We start from the raw sequence: 20,004 nt of genomic DNA, 5'->3' as shown, positions 1-20,004 counted from the left end.
TCTTTTTACGTTGTACATTTATACTGAAGACATCTAAACTATGACGGAATATGTATGGAATTACATAGTAAACAAAAAAGGGTTAGACTTAGGCCATGAGGTGGGGTACACCCTGGACGGGATGCCAATCCATCACAGGGCACACACACACACACACACACTTGCATGCTCATTCACACGCTACAGTCAATTTGTGAAGCAAACTCGGACCCTGGCACATTTGTGAACATCAATCAGCCTTATCTGTATGTCTTCGGCCTGTAGGAGGAAACTGGAGTACCCGGAGGAAACCCACAAGGAGAACATGCAGAACTCCACCCACACAGACCCGACGTGGGAAATGAACCCGGACCCTGGAGATGCGACATTTCTGCCTATGTTTTTAATATGTAGCATACAGTAGCATATATACTGTATTTTGAAAAATGCCACACTCTGAATATTTATGTGAACTTATCAGTTGCTTCGGTGAGTTTTACTAGATAAAAAAAACAATTGCACAATCATTTAAGATAATAGAAAGCAATAAAAACAAATAAAAATGTAAAAAATCTTTACATGTTTGTTATATATAAACAATGTAAATCTTTAGAATGGAAAAATTCCTTTTTTAAATATGAAAATATAAATACATACAGTATAGAGCTATTATTTTATTGCTTGTGAACTTTTAAAGTTTTATCTTCTTTTTCTACAACAGTTAATAATAATAATAATAATAATAATTTTCATCGAGGCGGTTCTCAGGAATCAATAAACGAATGATTGGAAGAAAATCAAGTAGTAATGAACCAAAAAAAAGGAAGAGAGACAAGGGAGAAGAAGGAGGAAGCAGCAGTGCTGTTTTGTAAGGTGAAGGTCGAAGAGGACACAATAATGCGCTGCTGTGTGCCTCTTGTTCTGAGTTTACTGACTGTGTGTGTGACAGACAAGTGCGTGGACGACGTAACGCACCGGCCACAGCGCTGTATGCCTGAGTTGGTGAACGCGGCGTTCAACGTGCCCGTGGTGGCCACCAACACGTGCGGCTCTCCGCCTGAAGAGTACTGCGTGCAGACCGGCGTCACCGGAGTCACCAAGTCGTGCCACATCTGCGATGCCCGAGATCCGAGACAGCATCACAGTGCAGTCTACCTCACCGACTACAACACCCAAGCGGACACCACCTGGTGGCAGAGCCAGACCATGCTCGCAGGCGTCCAGTACCCCAGCTCCATCAACCTAACCCTGCACCTAGGTACGTGTGCATGCTCGTTCAACCTCCAGATCTCCTGTAGAGCTCAAGGAATAACTTTAGTGCGTGGCAGCAGTGATGATGTTGTAAATCTCCTATACAGTATGAAATGTAGATTGTATATTGTTTTTCAATTAAATTCTATTTGTATAACGGTTTTAAGAATGGTCAGTGTCACAAACAATCAAAAGGAAAATGATGGAAATCAGTATGAAATAATCAGATTATCTCTGACGAGCAATTGTGAGGGCAACAGTGGCAAGAAAAACTCCCTGAGATGGCAATAAAAGGAAACCTGGAGAGGAACCAGACTCAACAGGGAACCCATCCCCATTTGAGTGATAGTGTACGTAACGGATAGCGGGAATTGTTTTGCAGTCAAAAACAGTCATACTATCTGTTAGGCAGCTGGAAGTTCAAAATGTTATCTATTTATTCATCCATCTAGGATCATCTGTAGTACAACTAAGGACTGTGGAGACCAGTTCTGTTTCTATTCCCATTTTCACACACTTTACGGTAACGCGTAAAAATTTCAGTCCATTCCAAAATTCAACAGATGACGCTGTACATTATTCCAAATTAAAACTATAATCAGAGATGGGCAAAGTACACAAATCCTGTACCTGCCAGCAGGTCCTACCATGGTCATACACATTAGAATGTATGAGTGATGCAGGACATGTATGAGAGATGTAAGACAGTGGTGAGATGTGCTGTTGGTGTGACAAAAGAGTTGGGGTTGGGTCTGCATCAAGGATCGGCTCTGAGCCCCTTTTTGTTTGCTTTGGTGATGGACAGGATGACAGATCCGCTGATACACACTGGCATTGGCACTGTTTTTTTTCCGCCGGACGCTCTTTCTGGCGCAACCCTCCCATCTTGAGTAAAAGTAGAGATTCCCTAGGGCAAATATTACTTAAGTAAAAGTTTAACTTCTCCATTTACGTGTGTACGTTAATAAAAGTACGAACGTACTCTCCTTCAAATTGTATCAAACATACAAGGCACGTATTAGCTCACAGTAGCCTTTTCCCTCCATCCATCCATCCATCCATCTTCAACCGAAGACCAAAAGTCAGGTCCCGGGAGCCTTTTTCATATTTAAAAAAAAAAAAAAAAAAGATCTCCCCTCCTCTCCCTCCTTCCAAATTTGTGAACATGCTGTTTTTCATCACTGTTGGCAACCAGATACACTCCCGATTTTAATCACCTCTTGCGCTATGGGGTGTGTCTCCCATGCAATGCAAGTTACATAATGACACATTATAGTTAGGAAGTGGGGAAATTCCTTCTCCAAACACTCCGCACCACTGTGGTTATGTAACGCACCGCAGTGGAGAGGTTCAGACATTTGTTTAGTAAAAATAAAAGTAACTTCTAATATAACCATTTAAGTAAAGTGCAGATACATGAAGTATGCACTTCAATACACTCATTTACTCCTCGTCCATCCCATCCATTATAAAATCCATTATACAAGGTTGCTGGGGGCCTGGAGCACACACTCACATCCAGGACCCTTAAGATAAATAATATTAATATATATATATATATTCTGACACAGAGCAGAGTTATTGTCAAAATATTATTATATCATTTAAAAGCATTAAGCATATATACTCAGCAAAAAAAGAAACGTCCTCTGACGTCCTCAACTGTTTTTACTTTCAGTAAACTTAACGTGTAAATATTTGTATGAACACTAAAGGAGTCAACACTATATATATTCCTATATTTCTATATTTTGTAATATTTTTATTATGCCCTTATTTGTACAGTTTGTTTATTTTACTAGTTACATTTATTTTCTTTTGTATTTTATTCCTTTTTATTAATATTTATTCCTTATATATAGTTTTTATTTTCTTATTTTTCTCATTTTATAAGGTCACCGGCGGTCGTACAAGCATTTCACTGCATATCGAACTGTGTATGACTGTGTATGTGACAAATAAAATTTGAATTTGAATAAGACATAAACTAAAAATGTTTCACAATGTGTCCCTGAATGAAGGGAGGCTCAAAATCAAAAGTACCAGTCAGTATCTGATGTGGCCACCAGCTGCTTAAAGTACTGCAGTGCATCTCCTCCTCATGGACTGCCTATTGCGGACAGTCTGAGCACTGATGGAGGGATTGTGTGTTCCTGGTGTGACTCGGGCAGTTGTTGTGGCCATCCTGTACCTGTCACGCAGGTGTGATATTCGGATGTACTGATCCTGTGCAGGTGTTGTTACACGTGGTCTTCCACTGCGAGGATGATCAGCTGTCCCTTCTGTCTCCCTGTAGCGCCGTATTTGGCGTCTCACAGTGCGGACATGGCCACATCAGCAGTCCTCATGCCTCCCTGCAGCATGCCTAATGCACGTTCACGCAGATGAGCAGGGACCCTGGGCATCTTTCTTTGGGTGTTTTTCACAGTCGGTAGACAAGTCTCTTTAGTGTCCTGCGTTTTTAGAACTGTGACCTCTATTAATGTTAATTAATTTATTATGTCTAATTGAACATGCATGGAAAACATTGTTTAAACCCTTTACAATGAAGATCTGTAAAGTTATTTGGATTTTTACAACATTATTGTTGAAATACACAGCCCTGAAAAAGGGATGTTTCTTTTTTTGCTGAGTATATAATATATATAGGAAGTAATTTTAGAACTTTAAAAATATAAGTATGTTTCCAATGATACACACACAAACACACAAGAGTGAGGCACTGTACATTGCAAAAAAGCAAAGTAGAAGTTAATGGAAAACTACAATCGTTTAAAATATGCAGTATGACTTTAGCAAAATGATGTCATATCTGTTTCTGCTATTATATCACCATGATTGTAATCCTTTTGCTACAGAGTATACACATTATTACAGTGTGAAACAGGGTGGTGTTATATCCAATTTTATGTACGCAACACAGAGTACCAAACATAATTATTATACTAATGGCTTTAGACAATAACAGGGATAGCCCCAAATAACAAAAATTGACAATGTCAGTAGCGGGTGTTTCCACCATTTGCTGCAATGACAGCTTGACAGCGACGTCTCATGCTCCTCACTAGCCTCGTGATGTTGTTTTGAAGCAATGTGTTCCACTGTTCCACAAGTGCTACACGCAGTTCTGCCAGGTCACGTGGGGTGGGGTACGATCATCCAGTCTCTGCTTCAACTGGTCCCAGACAGGATACATTGATGGCCATACCATATAAGGCACTCCAACTTCCAACTTGAAGTCAAGCTGTGACAATTCTGCCACGATGTGGTGGAGCATTATCATTCATGAACAGAAAGTTGGGTGTGTGCTGGCGGAATTGGGGGATGATGATGAGTTCTATGATGTCTCTAAGGTAAGAACGTGCAGTGACTGAGCCATGTATAATAACCGAATCTGTTTTGCGCTGACTGGTGATGCCTGCCCAGACTGTTGCACCTCCTCCACCAAAGCAAACCCTGGGGACCATGTTGACCTCAGCATATCACTCTCCTCGCCTTCTCCAGCAAGGTGACCCGACACTTATCAGTGAACAGGACGGTAGACCACTGCTGCATTGTCCAGGTCACATGGTCTTGTGCCCACTGCAAACGTTCATGGCAGTGTCATATTCAAGCCAATGCGGTGGAGTCAATTGCGAATGGTTTGTCTGGAAACCCTAGTACCCCTCGCATCTCATAAACGGGCCTGCAGCTGTGTGGCAGTTGCATAACGATGTCTGAGTGCATAGGTCCTTAGGTACTGGTCATCGTTGTGGTCTGTCACTCGTGGGGCTCCACTCCTGTGTCTGTCATGAACTCTGCCAGTAGTCTCTAGTCTTTTCTTCAGACTACTGTCTCTAAGCTGTAGAGTATTGCTGGTCTCACCACTGTCTTGTACACCTTTACTTTCATTCTCGCTGATACTCTTTTATCGCACAACACACCTGACACTTTTCTCCCCTGTCCATTGTTCTGGATCATTGATATTTAAGGTTCTGCTGGTGGTTGGTTGGTGACGTAGCTTCCTGTGTTTCGCGTTTGTATCAGCGTTTAAATTATATAGCTTTTCTGTTTATACAATAATAATATTAATAGCAACTAGGTTTTGTTAAGTTTTTCATACAATCGCACCTTTTTTGCGTTTTTGGAGAAAGCACGAGTTTCTTCGTCTAAGAACAACAAACGGAATTCAGCTCAAAACAACTAAACTCCGACTCAGGTACGATATAATGGATAATATTTAGCTTGTCCAGTGTGTGTAGTGCAGGATGTTTAGACATTGTTCCTCCGTCGTTAGTGGTAATTTTATTTATTTATTTATTTTATTTAATGTGTGTGTTAGTGGGCACTCTGACGGAGAAGATATCATCGTTAGAGGAGCGCATCCAGACTTTAGAGAGGGTTAGAGAGTGTGAGAGCAGTGTTATTCCTGTAGCGGACAGTCTGGGTGCCACAGGTGGAGATAACCAGCCCCCGACTCCGGCATTAGAGCCCTCACAGCGAGGCGAGTGAGTGACGACCCAGCGGCATACTCGTTCCGCCAAAGCTAACGCTAAGGCTAGCCCACCGGAGCACACCTCTTCTGCGGTTCACGTGTCCAACATGTTTGCTCTCCTCAGTGATGCACCCGCTGAAAAACCTGAAAGAGCTCTGGTTATAGGAGACTCTATACTGAGACATGTAAAATTAGCCAGGCCTTTAGGGGCGCCAGCGGCAGTGGTTAGGTGTATCCCGGGAGCCAGAGCACCGGACATAGCAGGTAACAGCATAGGTTCTCTAAGATGAAGCTAGCATAGGTTCTCTAAGATGAAGCTAGTGATCCCTTCGTCAGTCAGAGGTTAGTAAGAATAACTTCAAAGAGGTGTTTAAACTAGCGAGGGCGATGTCCGATGAAGTAATATGCTCTGGTCCCATCCCAATGAGACGTGGCGACATAACTTACAGCAGGTTATGGTCGCTGAACCACTGGATGTCCAGGTGGTGCTCCCAAAATAATGTGAGCTTCATAGACAATCAGAAGACATTTGAGGGCAAAACTGGTCTGTTAGGGCGGGACGGTGTCCATCCCACTCGGGAAGGTGCTGCTCTCATTTCCTGTAGTATAGCTCATAGTCTCAGAAGAGGCCTAGTTAATCGGTGACAATCCAGAGCCCAGGCCAGGGAGCAGACAGACAGGCTAACCCAACCGTCTGCTAGCTGCATAGAGTCGTCAATCAGTGTTCATTATATTGAGACTGTTTCTGTTCCCCGAGCTAAACAAAAATGTAGAAGGATTCAAAAAGTCTGTTTTAGTAATTTAATTAACATAGGTACCACAAAACTTGGATCAGACTGAATGCGCAGCCGGCACCTCTGATCTGAAGCTAGGACTGTTAAATATTAGATCTCTCGCATCTAAAGCAGTTATAGTTAATGAAATTATCACGGATCAGGAGTTTGATATACTCTGTTTAACAGAAACCTGGATTAAACAGGACGAGTATGTGGCTCTAAATGAAGCTAGTCCTCCTGGATACAGCTACATACACCAGCCTCGGTTAACTGGTAGAGGAGAAGGCGTTGCAGTTATTCAGAACGATAATTTAACTATTGTACAAAAACACGGACACAAATTTAATTCATTTAAAATTCTTTATAGTAACATAAGTGTATTTAACTATTTTAAGTCAGCTCAGTCAATCCCGATAATCATCATATACAGACCTCCTGGGCCGTACTCTGAATTTCTTTGTGAATTCGCAGATTTTCTCTCAAACCTAGTCGTTTCTGTAGACAAAGTGTTAATTGCTGGAGGTTTTAATATTCATTTTGAGAATCCAGAAGACCTTCTGCGTAGAGAATTTATGTCCATACTGGACTCAGTAGGAGTAAATCAGTGTGTAGTAGGACCCACTCATAAAGCAGGTCACACTTTAGATTTAATAATATTTTTCGGATTAAGCATAAGAAATGTATTACCAATTTCACTGTCTGAAGTTATATCAGATCAGTAACTTGTCTCAATTAAAGTGTGTTATAGTGATAATTTACGCGCAGCACCATGCTACTGTATTAAACGTACATTCACATCAAATACCACACAGGGTTATCAGTAATCTCCCAGAGTTAACAACTTTGATTAGATCACCGTCTGACCCCACAGAACTCGATCAGGCGACTGAATATTTAGAGTCGACGTTCCGTTATACCTTAGATAATGTAAAAAAATATTAGAGATAAGAAACTCGCTCCCTGGTATAACGATCACACGCGCACTTTAAAACAGACCGCTCGGAAATTAGAACATAAATGGCGTCAAACTAAATTGCTAGTATTTCAAATAGCATGGAAGGAGAGCATCCTGAACTATAGAAAAGCTCTTAGTGTAGCTAGATCAACATATCTCTCCACTCTTATAGAAAATAACAAAAATAATCCTAGATTCCTATTTAATGCTGTAGCCAAATTAACCAGAAATAAGACCACTGTAGAAATCTCCACAACAACATCATGCAATAGTGAGGACTTTTAGTGAGAACCCCTGTTGAGAATAATTAATTCTTCACTCAGCATTGGTTACGTTCCAAAATCTTTTAAATCAGCAGTTATCAAACTAATAATTAAGAAACCTGACCTCGACCCCTGTCAGCTGTCCAGTTACAGGCCAATATTAAACCTCCCCTTTATCTCTAAGATTCTGGAAAAGATAGTAGCGGAGCAGCTATGCTCATATTTACATAGAAATGGCATACATGAACTGTATCAGTCAGGATTTAGGCCTCATCATAGCACAGAGACAGCACTCGTTAAAGTAGTAAATGTAGAGGTAAAGTGTAGAGTATTATGGTGAACTGGTATGTTTAGATGCTGTCTTTCCCACTCTCATTGATTACTCATGTTTGTTGACGGTGAGGTGATTGGTTGCTTTACATCTTAGGGAGCCCTCATGTCTGGCTCTCCCCTTTTAGTTATGCTGTTATAGTTAGTCCTGCCGGAGTCTCTGCTTGCACTCTACACTAAATATACATTCACATTATGCATTATGTGACTGCGACCATACCTAACTGTTATCTCTCCTCCTCTGCTCTTCCCTCTTTTGTTCTCTCTCCCCCTCTCCCTCTCTCTACACATGTCGTTCCTGAGCTGCCAGTGACCCAGACTCCCTCTCCCCTCCGGATCTGTCTGACCCATCCTGGTGCCCTGCTTTTGGTTGAAGTTCTCGTCACATGGATTTCCCGTATGTCTCTTTGGAATACGTCTGGTGTCTGGGGATGGTTTCACTCTACCACAAAGATAGTTCTGGCCTCGACTGGTGTTGACAGCCGTTTCTCTGAGGACTTGACTTGGCTGCGGTTGCTTGATAGTTCAAGACTGCAATTGTCTCCAATAACTACCTGGACTCCATATTAACATCAATTAACATCAACTGTTATAGCTGAACTGGCTGCCACCTAACACGCTGTATAAAAGCAGATCAATTCCTGCTCTCTGTTTCACCAAAATGAGGATGGGTTCCCTGTTGAGATTGGTTCCTCTCAAAGTTTCTCAGAGTTTTTTCTTGTCACTGTCACCCGTGGCTTGCTCACCAGGGACAATCTGCTCATTTTGATTCACACACACTCACATTCCTTACAGACTTACATAATTCTTTAGATTGTGTAAAGCTGCTTTGCGACAATGACATATGTTAAAAGCACTATACAAATAAAATTGAATTGAATTGAACTGCTGTTAAAGGTTCTTTATCTCTACTCCCTGTAGCCTTACACTTGGGTCCTTCTCATTCACACACATGTATTCAGTCTTGCTAACCTTCATTCCTCTGTTTTCCAGAGCGTACCTTCACCTCTACAGATTTTCCTCCACCTCTTCCCTGCCTTTGCTACAAAGCACACTGTCATCCGCAAACATCATAGTCCATGGAGACTCATGTCTAATCTCATCTTGTTATGTGGTGCGGTATGGAGAGCTGCACTACGAGATGTTTTAATGATTAGGGCTTTAGACGGGTCAATGAAATGGGACTTTGTGAGAGTGCTTATGACAGGCACAGGAAGACCTGACCATTTGGGGATAGCATGGGATTATTAATTAAGGAACATAAAAGGAAACCAAAAGAAAACTGAAAACCCGCAGTCTACGCGAGAACGGACGGGACTCTGGAAAACAAAACGAAAACTAAAGATCCTCTCTGGGCTTATGCTCTTACCGAGGATTTATGGAATGAAAGTTTGTGTGTGCTTTGCACTATAAACAAACAGCAGAGCAAACAAGAAGGGGCTCAGAGCCGATCCTTGATGCAGACCCACCTCCAACTCTTCTGTCACACCTTCCTCTCACCACTGTCTTACATCTCTCATACATGTCCTGAAATACTCATAAATTTTTATTTGTACGACCATGGTAGGTCATGCTGTCAACATTCATACAGGCAATTTGCAAACACCAATTAGCCTAATCGGCATGTCTTTGGATTGTGGGGGGAAACCGGAGAACCCGGAGGAAAACCCACCAAAAGTGGGGAGAACATGCAAACTCCACGCACATAGACCCAATGTGAGAATCCAACCTGGGACCTGAAGGTGCAAGGCAAGAGTGCTAACCACTAAGCCACCATGACGACAATATTAATAATACACAATTGCAATTGGGATTCGTCATGTGTGTCTGCAGGACTGGCTGAAATTGCTTATAATGCCTTCAGACGCGGCAGGAGTATGATTAATATTTTCCAAATATTACAAAGCATATTTCTTTTTATATACATGTAAGGTACTACACTGCAGTTCTTGATCTCTAATTTGTGCCTTTTTTTTCTATTTTTCAGGAAAGGCCTTCGCGATCACTCACGTGCGTCTGAAGTTCCACAGCAGCCGTCCTGAGAGCTTCGCCATCTACAAGCGCACGCGTGAGGACGGCCCGTGGATCCCGTACCAGTACTACAGCGGATCGTGCGAGAAAACCTACGGCAAGGTGAACCGGGGTTTCATCCGCGCTGGCGAGGACGAGCAGCAGGCACTCTGCACGGACGAGTTCAGCGACATCTCGCCGCTCACAGGAGGAAATGTGGACTTCTCTACACTCGAGGGACGCCCAAGTGCAAACAACCTCAGCAACAGCCCAGAGCTTCAGGTCTAATGCAAATGCTTAGAAAAAATATATATTGCCCCTAGTGTTCCTGACCATGGCTCTGATTCCTCCTTGCTCATCAGCCAAATGTTCTCATGAAAAATTGTGCCGCTAATGGTGTTAGTCTAACTAAAACAAACTAAAATAAATGTTAGTTCGACTGAAATTGTACTAGATTAAACTCAAACTAGCACACCCAGATAATGTGGATGGAAGTTGAGTTTCTCCTGAACGTATACCTCAATCAGACACAGAAATCCGCCTAGGCGCTCTCTGCATGCTCCACGGGTTTTGTCCCAGGGCCTCGATCTGAGATTCAAACAAAATGCACAATAGTGGAAGAAACCGCTAAAAATGCAGCATTGTCGTCTGCCTTAGATAACAATGTACAAAATGTAAAGACTTTGACCATGTTTCCATTGCTCTGACTAAAAGCATAAAGCGTTCTTATGTTCGCAGGATTGGGTGACTGTGACAGACATCAGAGTGACCCTGAACAGGCTGAACACAAACGGAGATAAAAAGTTTAACTCCAAGGTGCTCAAGTTGTACTACTACGCCATCTCCGACATTGCTGTAATAGGAAGGTGTGAGTTTTGCAATTAAACTCCCAGGCTGTTCCTAATATGTTTTTTATTTTTTTTTATTTTGCATCTGTTGCATCTTTCTTGTCTTTGCAAATCATTAATAGAATTGAAGAAAAACCCATGGTGCATGGCTCTTTAGATCAGTACAAACATAGGAAATCTAAATACAGAAGGATTTGACAAAATATTTACTTACTTGCTTTTCATCCTAGTTTAAAGAAGAGCGCACTGGCACTCTGTGGATACAAATGCAAGTTCCTCCCAGATCATGACTCTCAATGACTAGAATGAGGTGATAAAAAATAAAAGGCAGGGATCAGACTACGGCTTTTAAGCAACTCCAAAAAGTCTTTAGACTAGTTTTATAACACGCGAACAGATGGCAGCACAGGGCTGCACGCACAGTCACAGGGAGCACCCACTTTCATAAGTCAGTGTGCCAAAAAACATCATCCTGCGTATATCTGGAGCTGTACGACTGGTTCTAGTTTGACTGTGTGCGTTTACAGTTAAACCGGGCAAATCTAGATCTGATCTAGAATGATCATATAGTATGTATGACTGCCTGCTCTTCTCACCTCTTTAGGTGCAAATGTAACGGTCATGCCAGCAAGTGTGTGAAGAACGAGTACAGCAAGCTGGTGTGTGACTGCAAACACAACACAGAGGGTGACGACTGCAACGTGTGTAAGCCCTTCTACAACGACCGCCCATGGAGGAGAGCCACCTCTGACGACGCCAACGAGTGTCTGCGTGAGTGTCGACTCGAGTACTGTAGGCTATATAACACTTTATTCTCTTGATGATGTAATATGGCATGATGTGGTTAGTGTATACTTTCCTCAAAAAAGAAGTGATATACACAAGGAGTGACATAGTGGTGATTAAAGTTAAAGTGGCATTATAGTGATGTTAGAGTGGCATACTGATGTGATATTGTTACAACATAACAGTGGGGTTGTAGTGATGTTATAGGTGTCGCGGTGGCTTAGTGGTAAGCACTGACAAATTGTATCTCATGCACACTTAATAGCATTTCAAGCACTTGATGTAGTAAAAGAAGTCTGAGCATGTATTTTTTATGTCCTCTCTATTCGGGCCTTACTTAAGAACACCATAAGAAGCATTCTCTTTCTCCAGATGTTTTTGTTAGTTTTTGATTTTAAACATGTATTTCATTTGAATGTTTTGCAGCATGTTTCGAACAGCGAATGAAACTCTGCATCCTTTTTTCGATCACACTGTGTTTAAATAAATGTATATATACTGTCTATATATAAAAAAAACATGGTTGGGGTAACAGCGTTACCATTGTGTAGCACTTTAAAAGAGTGTGATAAAGCATGAAATTAGGGCAGATTCAAAGATTTCAGGAAGCATGTTTTAGCAAAAAATGTGAATATGAACGTGTGTTTCAGCGTGCAACTGCAACGGCAAGAGCAGCGAGTGCTACTTCGACCCGGCGCTGTACCGTGCCACGGGTCACGGAGGACACTGCCGCAACTGCGCCGACAACACGGACGGACCCAACTGCGAGCGCTGCTCAGACAACTACTACAGAGCGCGTTCGGGCCAGCGCTGCCTGCCCTGCAGCTGTAACCCTGTTGGTGAGCGATGACACATTGATTGATTATTTGTGTGTGTGAGAGAGAGAGAAGTTGAGAGAATGTTTGTGTTTTAAGGTTTGCACTTTTTTGGGGGTAAAACTTTCACATTTAATGCGAGTTGTACTGGTGGAGCTCCTCCTCCCCTCTCAGGAATGGCTTGATATTTAATTTCAGTTTTGCGACAGTTTTCCCCAAATTCCCATTTTTCTGATTCAGGACTAGATGTCTGTATCTCCCAAAATTTTCACCAAAATGTACAGCCGGGTGCTATAGAAAGCCTTGCCACAAAACTTATTGTTTTTTTTTCCCCGAGTTATTATTAGTTTTTTCCCGTCACTCGTGTGCTTATTTTGGATCTGACTCAGAACAAAAAACTTATGTCATAGAGCTCAAAAATTTCTGCTGTTTCTTAAAAAAAAAAAATCATGTGGATTATAAATAATTAACTGATTCAAACATGGCCCCTGACTCGCTCCAAACTCATTCCATAGACGATGAAGTGCATTTTACAGTGAAGAGGCGTCACATTCAAATCAAATCAAATTCAAAGTTTATATGTCACATACACAGTCATACACAGTACGAGATGCAGTGAAATGCTTATACGACTGCTCGTGATGGTAAAATCGAGATTCTCAGTAAGAAATTAATGATGGAATAGAAAAAGAATAAAATATAGAAAAACTTATATCATTCATCATTTAAAGAGTGCTTGCTTAATTTTGCATAAACTCAAAAAAAACTTAAACTAAACCAAAGAAATAGTTCTGTCATATTTAAAGATTAAACAGAGAAGATTGCTCAAACTGTTTCGGGGATACGGCCGGTTGTTTGATGTTCGTATAGAATCACAGATTTTTACATAGAATCCATTCATTTTGCCTGTGACCGATTTTCAAAAAAACAAACAAACAAACAAACAAACAAATTAATCAATTAATTAAAACACCTAGTGCATTTTTGAAAAACAAATTAGCAATCCTGAACCCAAATTTTTCAAATTTAACCATAAAACATGAACTAGCACTAATGGTTCATGAAATATTCACACAAAAATTGGCTCAGTCACTTTCCTACTAAATGCTTTAAAATATATCAGGTTGAATTTTCAGCACGTTTGTCAGACATGCCCGCGCTGCCAAGAAAAGCAGGCCAAACCGTACCCACAGCACTCCACTCTCACACACAGGAGAAGTGAATGGCTAGTTCTCAGGAACACTATGGGCTGCGAAAAAGACTTTTTTGCTGTTTTCTCTAGAAAACTGGTACATTTGCACAACACAATTTGTCCCTATTTTATTTCTTTCCCTCTCCAGGCTCTCTAAACACTCAATGTGACATCACAGGGCGCTGTGGCTGTAAACCGGGTGTAATGGGCCATAAGTGTGACCGCTGCCAGCCTGGATACCACTCGCTGACCAAGGCAGGCTGCAGGTACGGTTTAAGCAATAATAGTACAAATAATTATAGAGAATATGAATTAACTTTTTCAAGTTAATGCTTTTATAAAGTAAATTTTTTTTCTGAAGTAATAAGACATTATAATGCAGTGTAGTTATATATTTATACAACGCCTGTAGTTTGATTTGTATTTTAGACAAAAGTTGTCAAAATGTATCTTACGTCTGTTTCGGTTAAATAGGGGGAGTTTAATTTTTTTTTTCATATTTCTGCATATTTTAGAACACAGTGTAAAAAGTAGTTGACCTGAACTTAAATCAGTTTTTCAGCCATGTGATAGACTTCTGATCATGATTAGAGTTGTTCTTAGGTGATGACCGTTTTCAGCCCTATGACTTCACATACTACATGACTGACGTAATTCTAATTAGTTCTTATTAAAAATGTTATTTTCTCCTACTTGCTATTATTTTTTGTCTCTAAGGAAGATGATATTTGCACATGATTTTAGTCAGCGGCTGTAAGTTCATGCGCTGTAACATCTCTTTCGTTTTGCTCGTCCACAGCTCACAGCCCACATCCCCGGGTGCACGCACACAGGAGTGTGATGTCAATACAGGACACTGTGAAAGGTCAGGACTCTTTAGCATGTACAGTATTCACATACTCTCTCTTTCCTCTTTCTTTTGCACCGTCTTTAAGCAGACTGGGAAATCCCACAGTAGTGATCATGCAGTGGACAAAAAGAGCCACTGCCAGTTCACATTGTTCCCAATTAGATTCCAGCACTTATTGTACTGTATGTCACCAGAATGAACTTGAACAGAGATTTTATTTCAGGACTGAATAACATCTTTATATCACAATAGGTTGATATAAATGCTACAGGTAAACAAAATTTATTTTTAAATAAACTAAATGGACAAAAGTATTCGGGCCAAACCTGCAATGACATCGTATCCAAATACATATATTTCAACAGCGCTTCCACTCTTCTTGGAATGATGTCCACAAGATTTTTGAGTGTTTCTGTGGGAATCTGTGGTCAATCATTCTGTACAGCATTTACGAGGTTGAAAGAGAAGGTCTGGCTCGTAATCTCCATTGCAGTTCATCCCAAAGGTGCTTGATGGGGTTGAGTTCACAGGGCTCAGTGTTAGGGCCAGTCAAGTTCTTCCACTCTGAACTCATCCAACCATGTCTTTATAGTCCTTGCTTTGTGCACTGGGGCTCAGTCATGTTGGAGTAGAAAAGGGCCTTCGCCAAACTGTTGCCAGAAAGTTGGAAGCATATTATTGTAGAAAGATGTCTTGGTATGATGAAGTATTAATATCGCCCTTCATTGGGGATAAGTGGCCTGATTGAAACGCCTGAATTCAATAATTAACAGGTTTGGCCAAATACATTTGTCCATATAGTGTGTGTAAGTCACATACACACGTCTACAGGTCTACAACACCACTCACATCTACAACATAAATGGAAAGCTTGTATGAATGTTCATCATGTATAACGGTTTCGAAGTTATAGTTTGGTATCTTTCCGGTATAGTCTAGTTGGGAAAACAAAACAAGAATGTCTTTTAAATTAATAAGTAAACTAATAAATTTAATTTTAAATAATATTTAACTTGTAAACATACAAATTTGCGCACTAGGACTACGGCAGTATGAAAAAAAGTTCTTACTGTTAAATGAGTTATAGTGTACAGTACTAGCCAAAAGTCTGGACACACCTTTTAATTCAATGTTTTATGATGAGTGTAATATATTTTCTAAATTCTTTTGCAAAACCCACCTCAGCACCTAAATTTTTTTTTTTTTTAAATCAGAAAAGACCATTGAATTAGGTGTTGTCCAAACTCTGGACTAGTAGTGCATATACGTGTTAGCTTTAGATTAATCAACATACAGACATTGGGCATCTATCAAAAGTGCCAAGTCACAAATGACATATTTCTGACCAGAAAATGCTAAAGAATATTTAAGAAAACATGTTTATCTGATTGTTTAAACTAATGCAAATTCCATATGTTCTCACCAGGGTTACTGTTAGCCAGTAATTGATGTTTTTTTGTCTGGTATAGTTTATAGAAAACCAATAAATTTGAGAAAGACTTCCTTGTCAAAATATCTGGTAATAACATAGCTATAACAAAGGTTATCCACAGACAGAACAATACTGTGTTTTAATACTGGAAAATCCTTTCACTACGCGCAATTTTAAAATATGCCAGTTTAGAGTGGCAGTGAAGACACCACTCCATGGTTATTTGAATTTTTTACTTTTGCAAAAGCTTGCTTGGCGCATATTATGCAAGCAAAGAGGGATGTCTATATGCAGAATTGAATTTAGATGATGATGATGATGATGCAAAGTCAGTTGCCAGAGGAGAGAAGGACGGAAGAAGCAAAGGGACATTATTTGTGTGAGATGAAAAGTACAGAGTGTTGTCCAATGATAAAAAGAATGAAACTGTTAGTTTTGGCAAGTGTACCTCACTTTTCCTGCTATTAACTCTTTATCCATGTGGTGAAATATCATGAAGAGATGTAGTAATGCTACTAGGTTGAAAAGTAGAGGTGGGCTTAGTAGGAAAATAAAGCTGCCTATCATGAGCATAACAGTGAAACTGAATGAAAAGATAGAGATAGGACTAAGATAGAGTAAATGATAAAAAGAAGTGGACCCATTATCTAACTCTGTGGGACTCCTTTGCAGAACTCTTATGGAACCATCTATTGTATTTGGACAAATTGTGTCCTATTAATGAGGTACAAACAAAACCACTGATACACAGTGCCTGTGGCGGCCGGTTAATATGGCCCCTTAAAGTTAGGCAGAAAAGAATGCTACTTTAACATGTTATTATTTAACATAATTATTTATTTTATTAATGAAAAAAAAATCTAAACTGTATTATGTTCATTTGTGTTCGTGTACGCTTGGCCACCAGACAAATGAGTGTCTATGTATGCTCTGTGTATGTGAGCTCTAATTGGATTTTTTAAAATCATCTTTGGGGCGCAACACTGTGACACCCAAACCCCTTCCACTTTTGTTCTTAGCGAATCAATATTGTTTTTAAGTATTTGGGCTCATGTGATTGGACCATTCTCAACCAGTCGTATTAACAGTCAGAAGATTGTTAATTAATGTATTGAATAGTGATTGATGTGGAAGCCAGCTAAATATGAGAGAAAATTCTGCAATTTCTTCGGACTAAGAAAGAAAAAAAGTTAAAGAGCTTGGACCAGAGCGACCTGATCTTCTAATTAAGCAGAAGTCAAGTGATTGCGGCTGAGCTTACACTCGGTGCTTTTCCAGCACTTGTTATGGCTATTTACAGGCGATTATTGAAAGTTTAATTTTCATTTTGTTTGCCCCCCAAAAAAATGGACCAGTTGCACTGAGATCGAGATCAAGAAGGATAAGGATGGAGAGTAGGTCAGAGTCAAAAGAGGTTATTGGTGATCTTAATCATTGTGGTTTCTGTCCTCAGTTTGGGGGAAAAAACTTGATTAAAAGAGATTAATGGTTTTAACCCTTTTAAGAATTTTAGAGATAAATAAAGAATTTGAAATAGGCTGGTAGATGTTTATGTCCTTAGGGTCCAAACGCAAGGGACAGTAGGACAAACAGATTCTGTGGAAAAAGAAGTAGTGATTATGGAGGTGTTGGGTGATTAAAGCAAAGCAGACTGTAATTAGACTTTAGATAGTTTGTGTGTAATAGTTTGCTGCACATCCAGTTTGCCTCAGATTGTTAAATAAAGAGCAGATATTATGCATGTCTTGGACAAACCTGCCCTTTCATTCATGTACTAGTTACCAACCTCATAAAACTATCTTAATGTTCCTGCTTTTAGAACCACAAGGACAAGCTTAAAGCTAATTTCAATTTAAACTTGGTACTTTACAGTTGTTGAACACAATTTAATCAGCTTTTAAATCCCTTTTAAAATGTTATTCTAAATCAAATGATATTCTTCACATTTTTAACTGCAATAAGATTGTGTATGCTGAAGATAGTTAATGGCTATATACTGATTTAAATAATAATGATGATGATGATGATGATAATAATAATAATAATAAATATTCTCTGAACACTAATTGAAAGTTTTTCTTCTGTGTTATGTGCTCACTTTTCAGGTACTGCATTGTTACCTAAAGAGAATGAAGCTTCAAACAGATTGTTCACTTTTTTCCTGCACTTTCCCACAGCCTGGTGACCTCAACGAATTAAATAGTTTCTTGTTCCAGCCATTTTATGCTTTGTCTTCTAAGTGTTTTTGCCTTACAACTTATTTAATCTAATCTTATTAAGTTTAAGAGAAAGAAAAAAACGAAATACACAGCTTATCATGCAATAAAGCAAATGTCCAGAGGAACGTGCCGGCATTACTTTCCAGCACAAAAGTGATCTACTACATACAACAAATAAATATAAACAAAATATTTTTATTTATTTGATATTTTTATTCATTTCACATTCATTTCCAACTGACTCACAAACTCTACATGCACTCCCCATCGTCTGTGAAGAGTAAGTCGTTTTCAGTTGTTTTTGTGACTAAAATGATACTAATAATAATTACTACTAGTAGATGGTCCTACTACTAGTACTCATTTTGTGAGTTGTAGATTTTTGTGACGTCATTTCCATATACTAGAAGCAGTAAAATTGAAACATTTAAAAAAAAAATCATAACTTTGGTTCTTCATTACATACAGTATCAGGAAACCCAAATGTCTGAAGCCTCCCCCATCGACACACACACACACACACACACACACTGGCAGTACTTCCGTATAACAAGTTGTTATTAAAATCGGTTTTGATTAAATCAGTGCTGTGCGTGTGTGAGAGTTCAAGGTCGGCTAAAAGGAACCCGTTCAAAAACGAGCGAATTAGCGAGTTAGTTACAGTCAGGCACGCGCTCGCATTGGCATCAAAGGGGGCTTTTGGGCTGCTCTTTTCCTTCCTTGAGAGAGTGTGCCCTTCTGGGGTTTTATACATCTATTATTATTTTTATAAATAAATGAATATATGTATATATGTGCGTGTATGTTGAAAATGTTGAAATTGATCGGCTCATCACAGACAGGCAGAGACTAGAGCAAAGTGAAGTCCTCCCTCCCTTTCTAGTTGTGTTTGTCTAACTGTGGAGGTGAGCGGTGATGAACAAAATATAGTTCATTTGTCTTGCTAACATTTCATGATTCATCAGCTTCCATGTAATATGTTAGGTAAAGTTTAGCCATGGCAATATATATCATGGGCATACAGGCAAACTTAATGCCTGTATACAACAGCTGAATACAGTCAAATTAATGACGTCATTACAATCAATATACTGATATGCAAATAAGGCGTTAAGTAATTAAAATGTGTTAATTTTCATACATTTGACACAAGATTTTGCAGATGAATAGGATGAACAAAATAACTAAAGCATATCACCGTTTATAATGTTTTTTTTTTACTGAACAGACCAAGAATGAATTCCCACTTATAACCCTTTCAGTGACTCTGTACTAAAGTTAGCTAGCTTTGACCTGCATAAAATCTATGGAAGAGTTCATTATATACTAAACAAGCACTGTGTTTGTGTGTAAGTGTATGTAATGTGAAGCAGATAAAAATAAAGCTGACAAATACGAGTGTGGAGCTTTCAAATACGAGGGGTGTTAAGGTTAAACTGGGAATTTGCCTGAAAATCTTGTGATTTTTTTTTTTCACAGCTTCTACATAACAACTATTATTATATATAAAAGGAGACTGTGGTTAAGAGGCTATATGTGACGTCGCCCCCAGCGGATGAAAGATGTCACTACACTGAATCTATGTTCGATCCAGTTAAAACGCTTCTATACAGATATTATTTCGGCGGGGGGGGGGGGTATTTACATTTTTACACGTTATAAAAACATTAGCAGCATAATTCAGTGTCACTTTTTCCTTTTCCAAGACTTTGGCTTTTTCAGGTCTAACCGTCATTGTCATGGTGACGTGAAATTCTATGTGGTAATACCACTGTTGGCCACTAGTTAGCACATTCACTTTTACACTTTTAGAGATAAATGGTC

General features: G+C 39.7%; 1 protein-coding gene across 1 annotated transcript; it reads left to right on the top strand.

Annotated features, from left to right (window-relative positions):
- The first annotated feature begins 859 nt into the window (after positions 1-859).
- On the top strand, positions 860-19,478 carry LOC128532110 (laminin subunit gamma-1-like). Its single transcript, XM_053506370.1, has 8 exons — positions 860-1,237; positions 10,016-10,320; positions 10,777-10,904; positions 11,491-11,657; positions 12,323-12,511; positions 13,828-13,945; positions 14,479-14,544; positions 18,067-19,478. Exons 1-8 carry the CDS (start codon positions 877-879, stop codon positions 18,083-18,085), a joined length of 1,353 nt encoding a protein of 450 aa, XP_053362345.1. The 5' UTR covers positions 860-876; the 3' UTR covers positions 18,086-19,478.
- The last annotated feature ends 526 nt before the right edge of the window (positions 19,479-20,004 follow it).

Source organism: Clarias gariepinus, chromosome 1 (genome assembly GCF_024256425.1).
Source record: "Clarias gariepinus isolate MV-2021 ecotype Netherlands chromosome 1, CGAR_prim_01v2, whole genome shotgun sequence".
NCBI classification, from domain to species: Eukaryota; Metazoa; Chordata; class Actinopteri; order Siluriformes; family Clariidae; genus Clarias; species Clarias gariepinus.
This window is presented reverse-complemented; position numbering and strand designations above follow the sequence as displayed.

Bases quoted from the DNA above. Each gene is read 5' to 3' on its own strand.
- LOC128532110 (XM_053506370.1), top strand. From the start codon at position 877: ATGCGCTGCTGTGTGCCTCTTGTTCTGAGTTTACTGACTGTGTGTGTG. The intron at 10,321-10,776 runs GTCTAATGCAAA...TTATGTTCGCAG, and splicing joins GCAACAGCCCAGAGCTTCAG to GATTGGGTGACTGTGACAGA. The intron at 12,512-13,827 runs GTGAGCGATGAC...TTCCCTCTCCAG, and splicing joins CTGCAGCTGTAACCCTGTTG to GCTCTCTAAACACTCAATGT.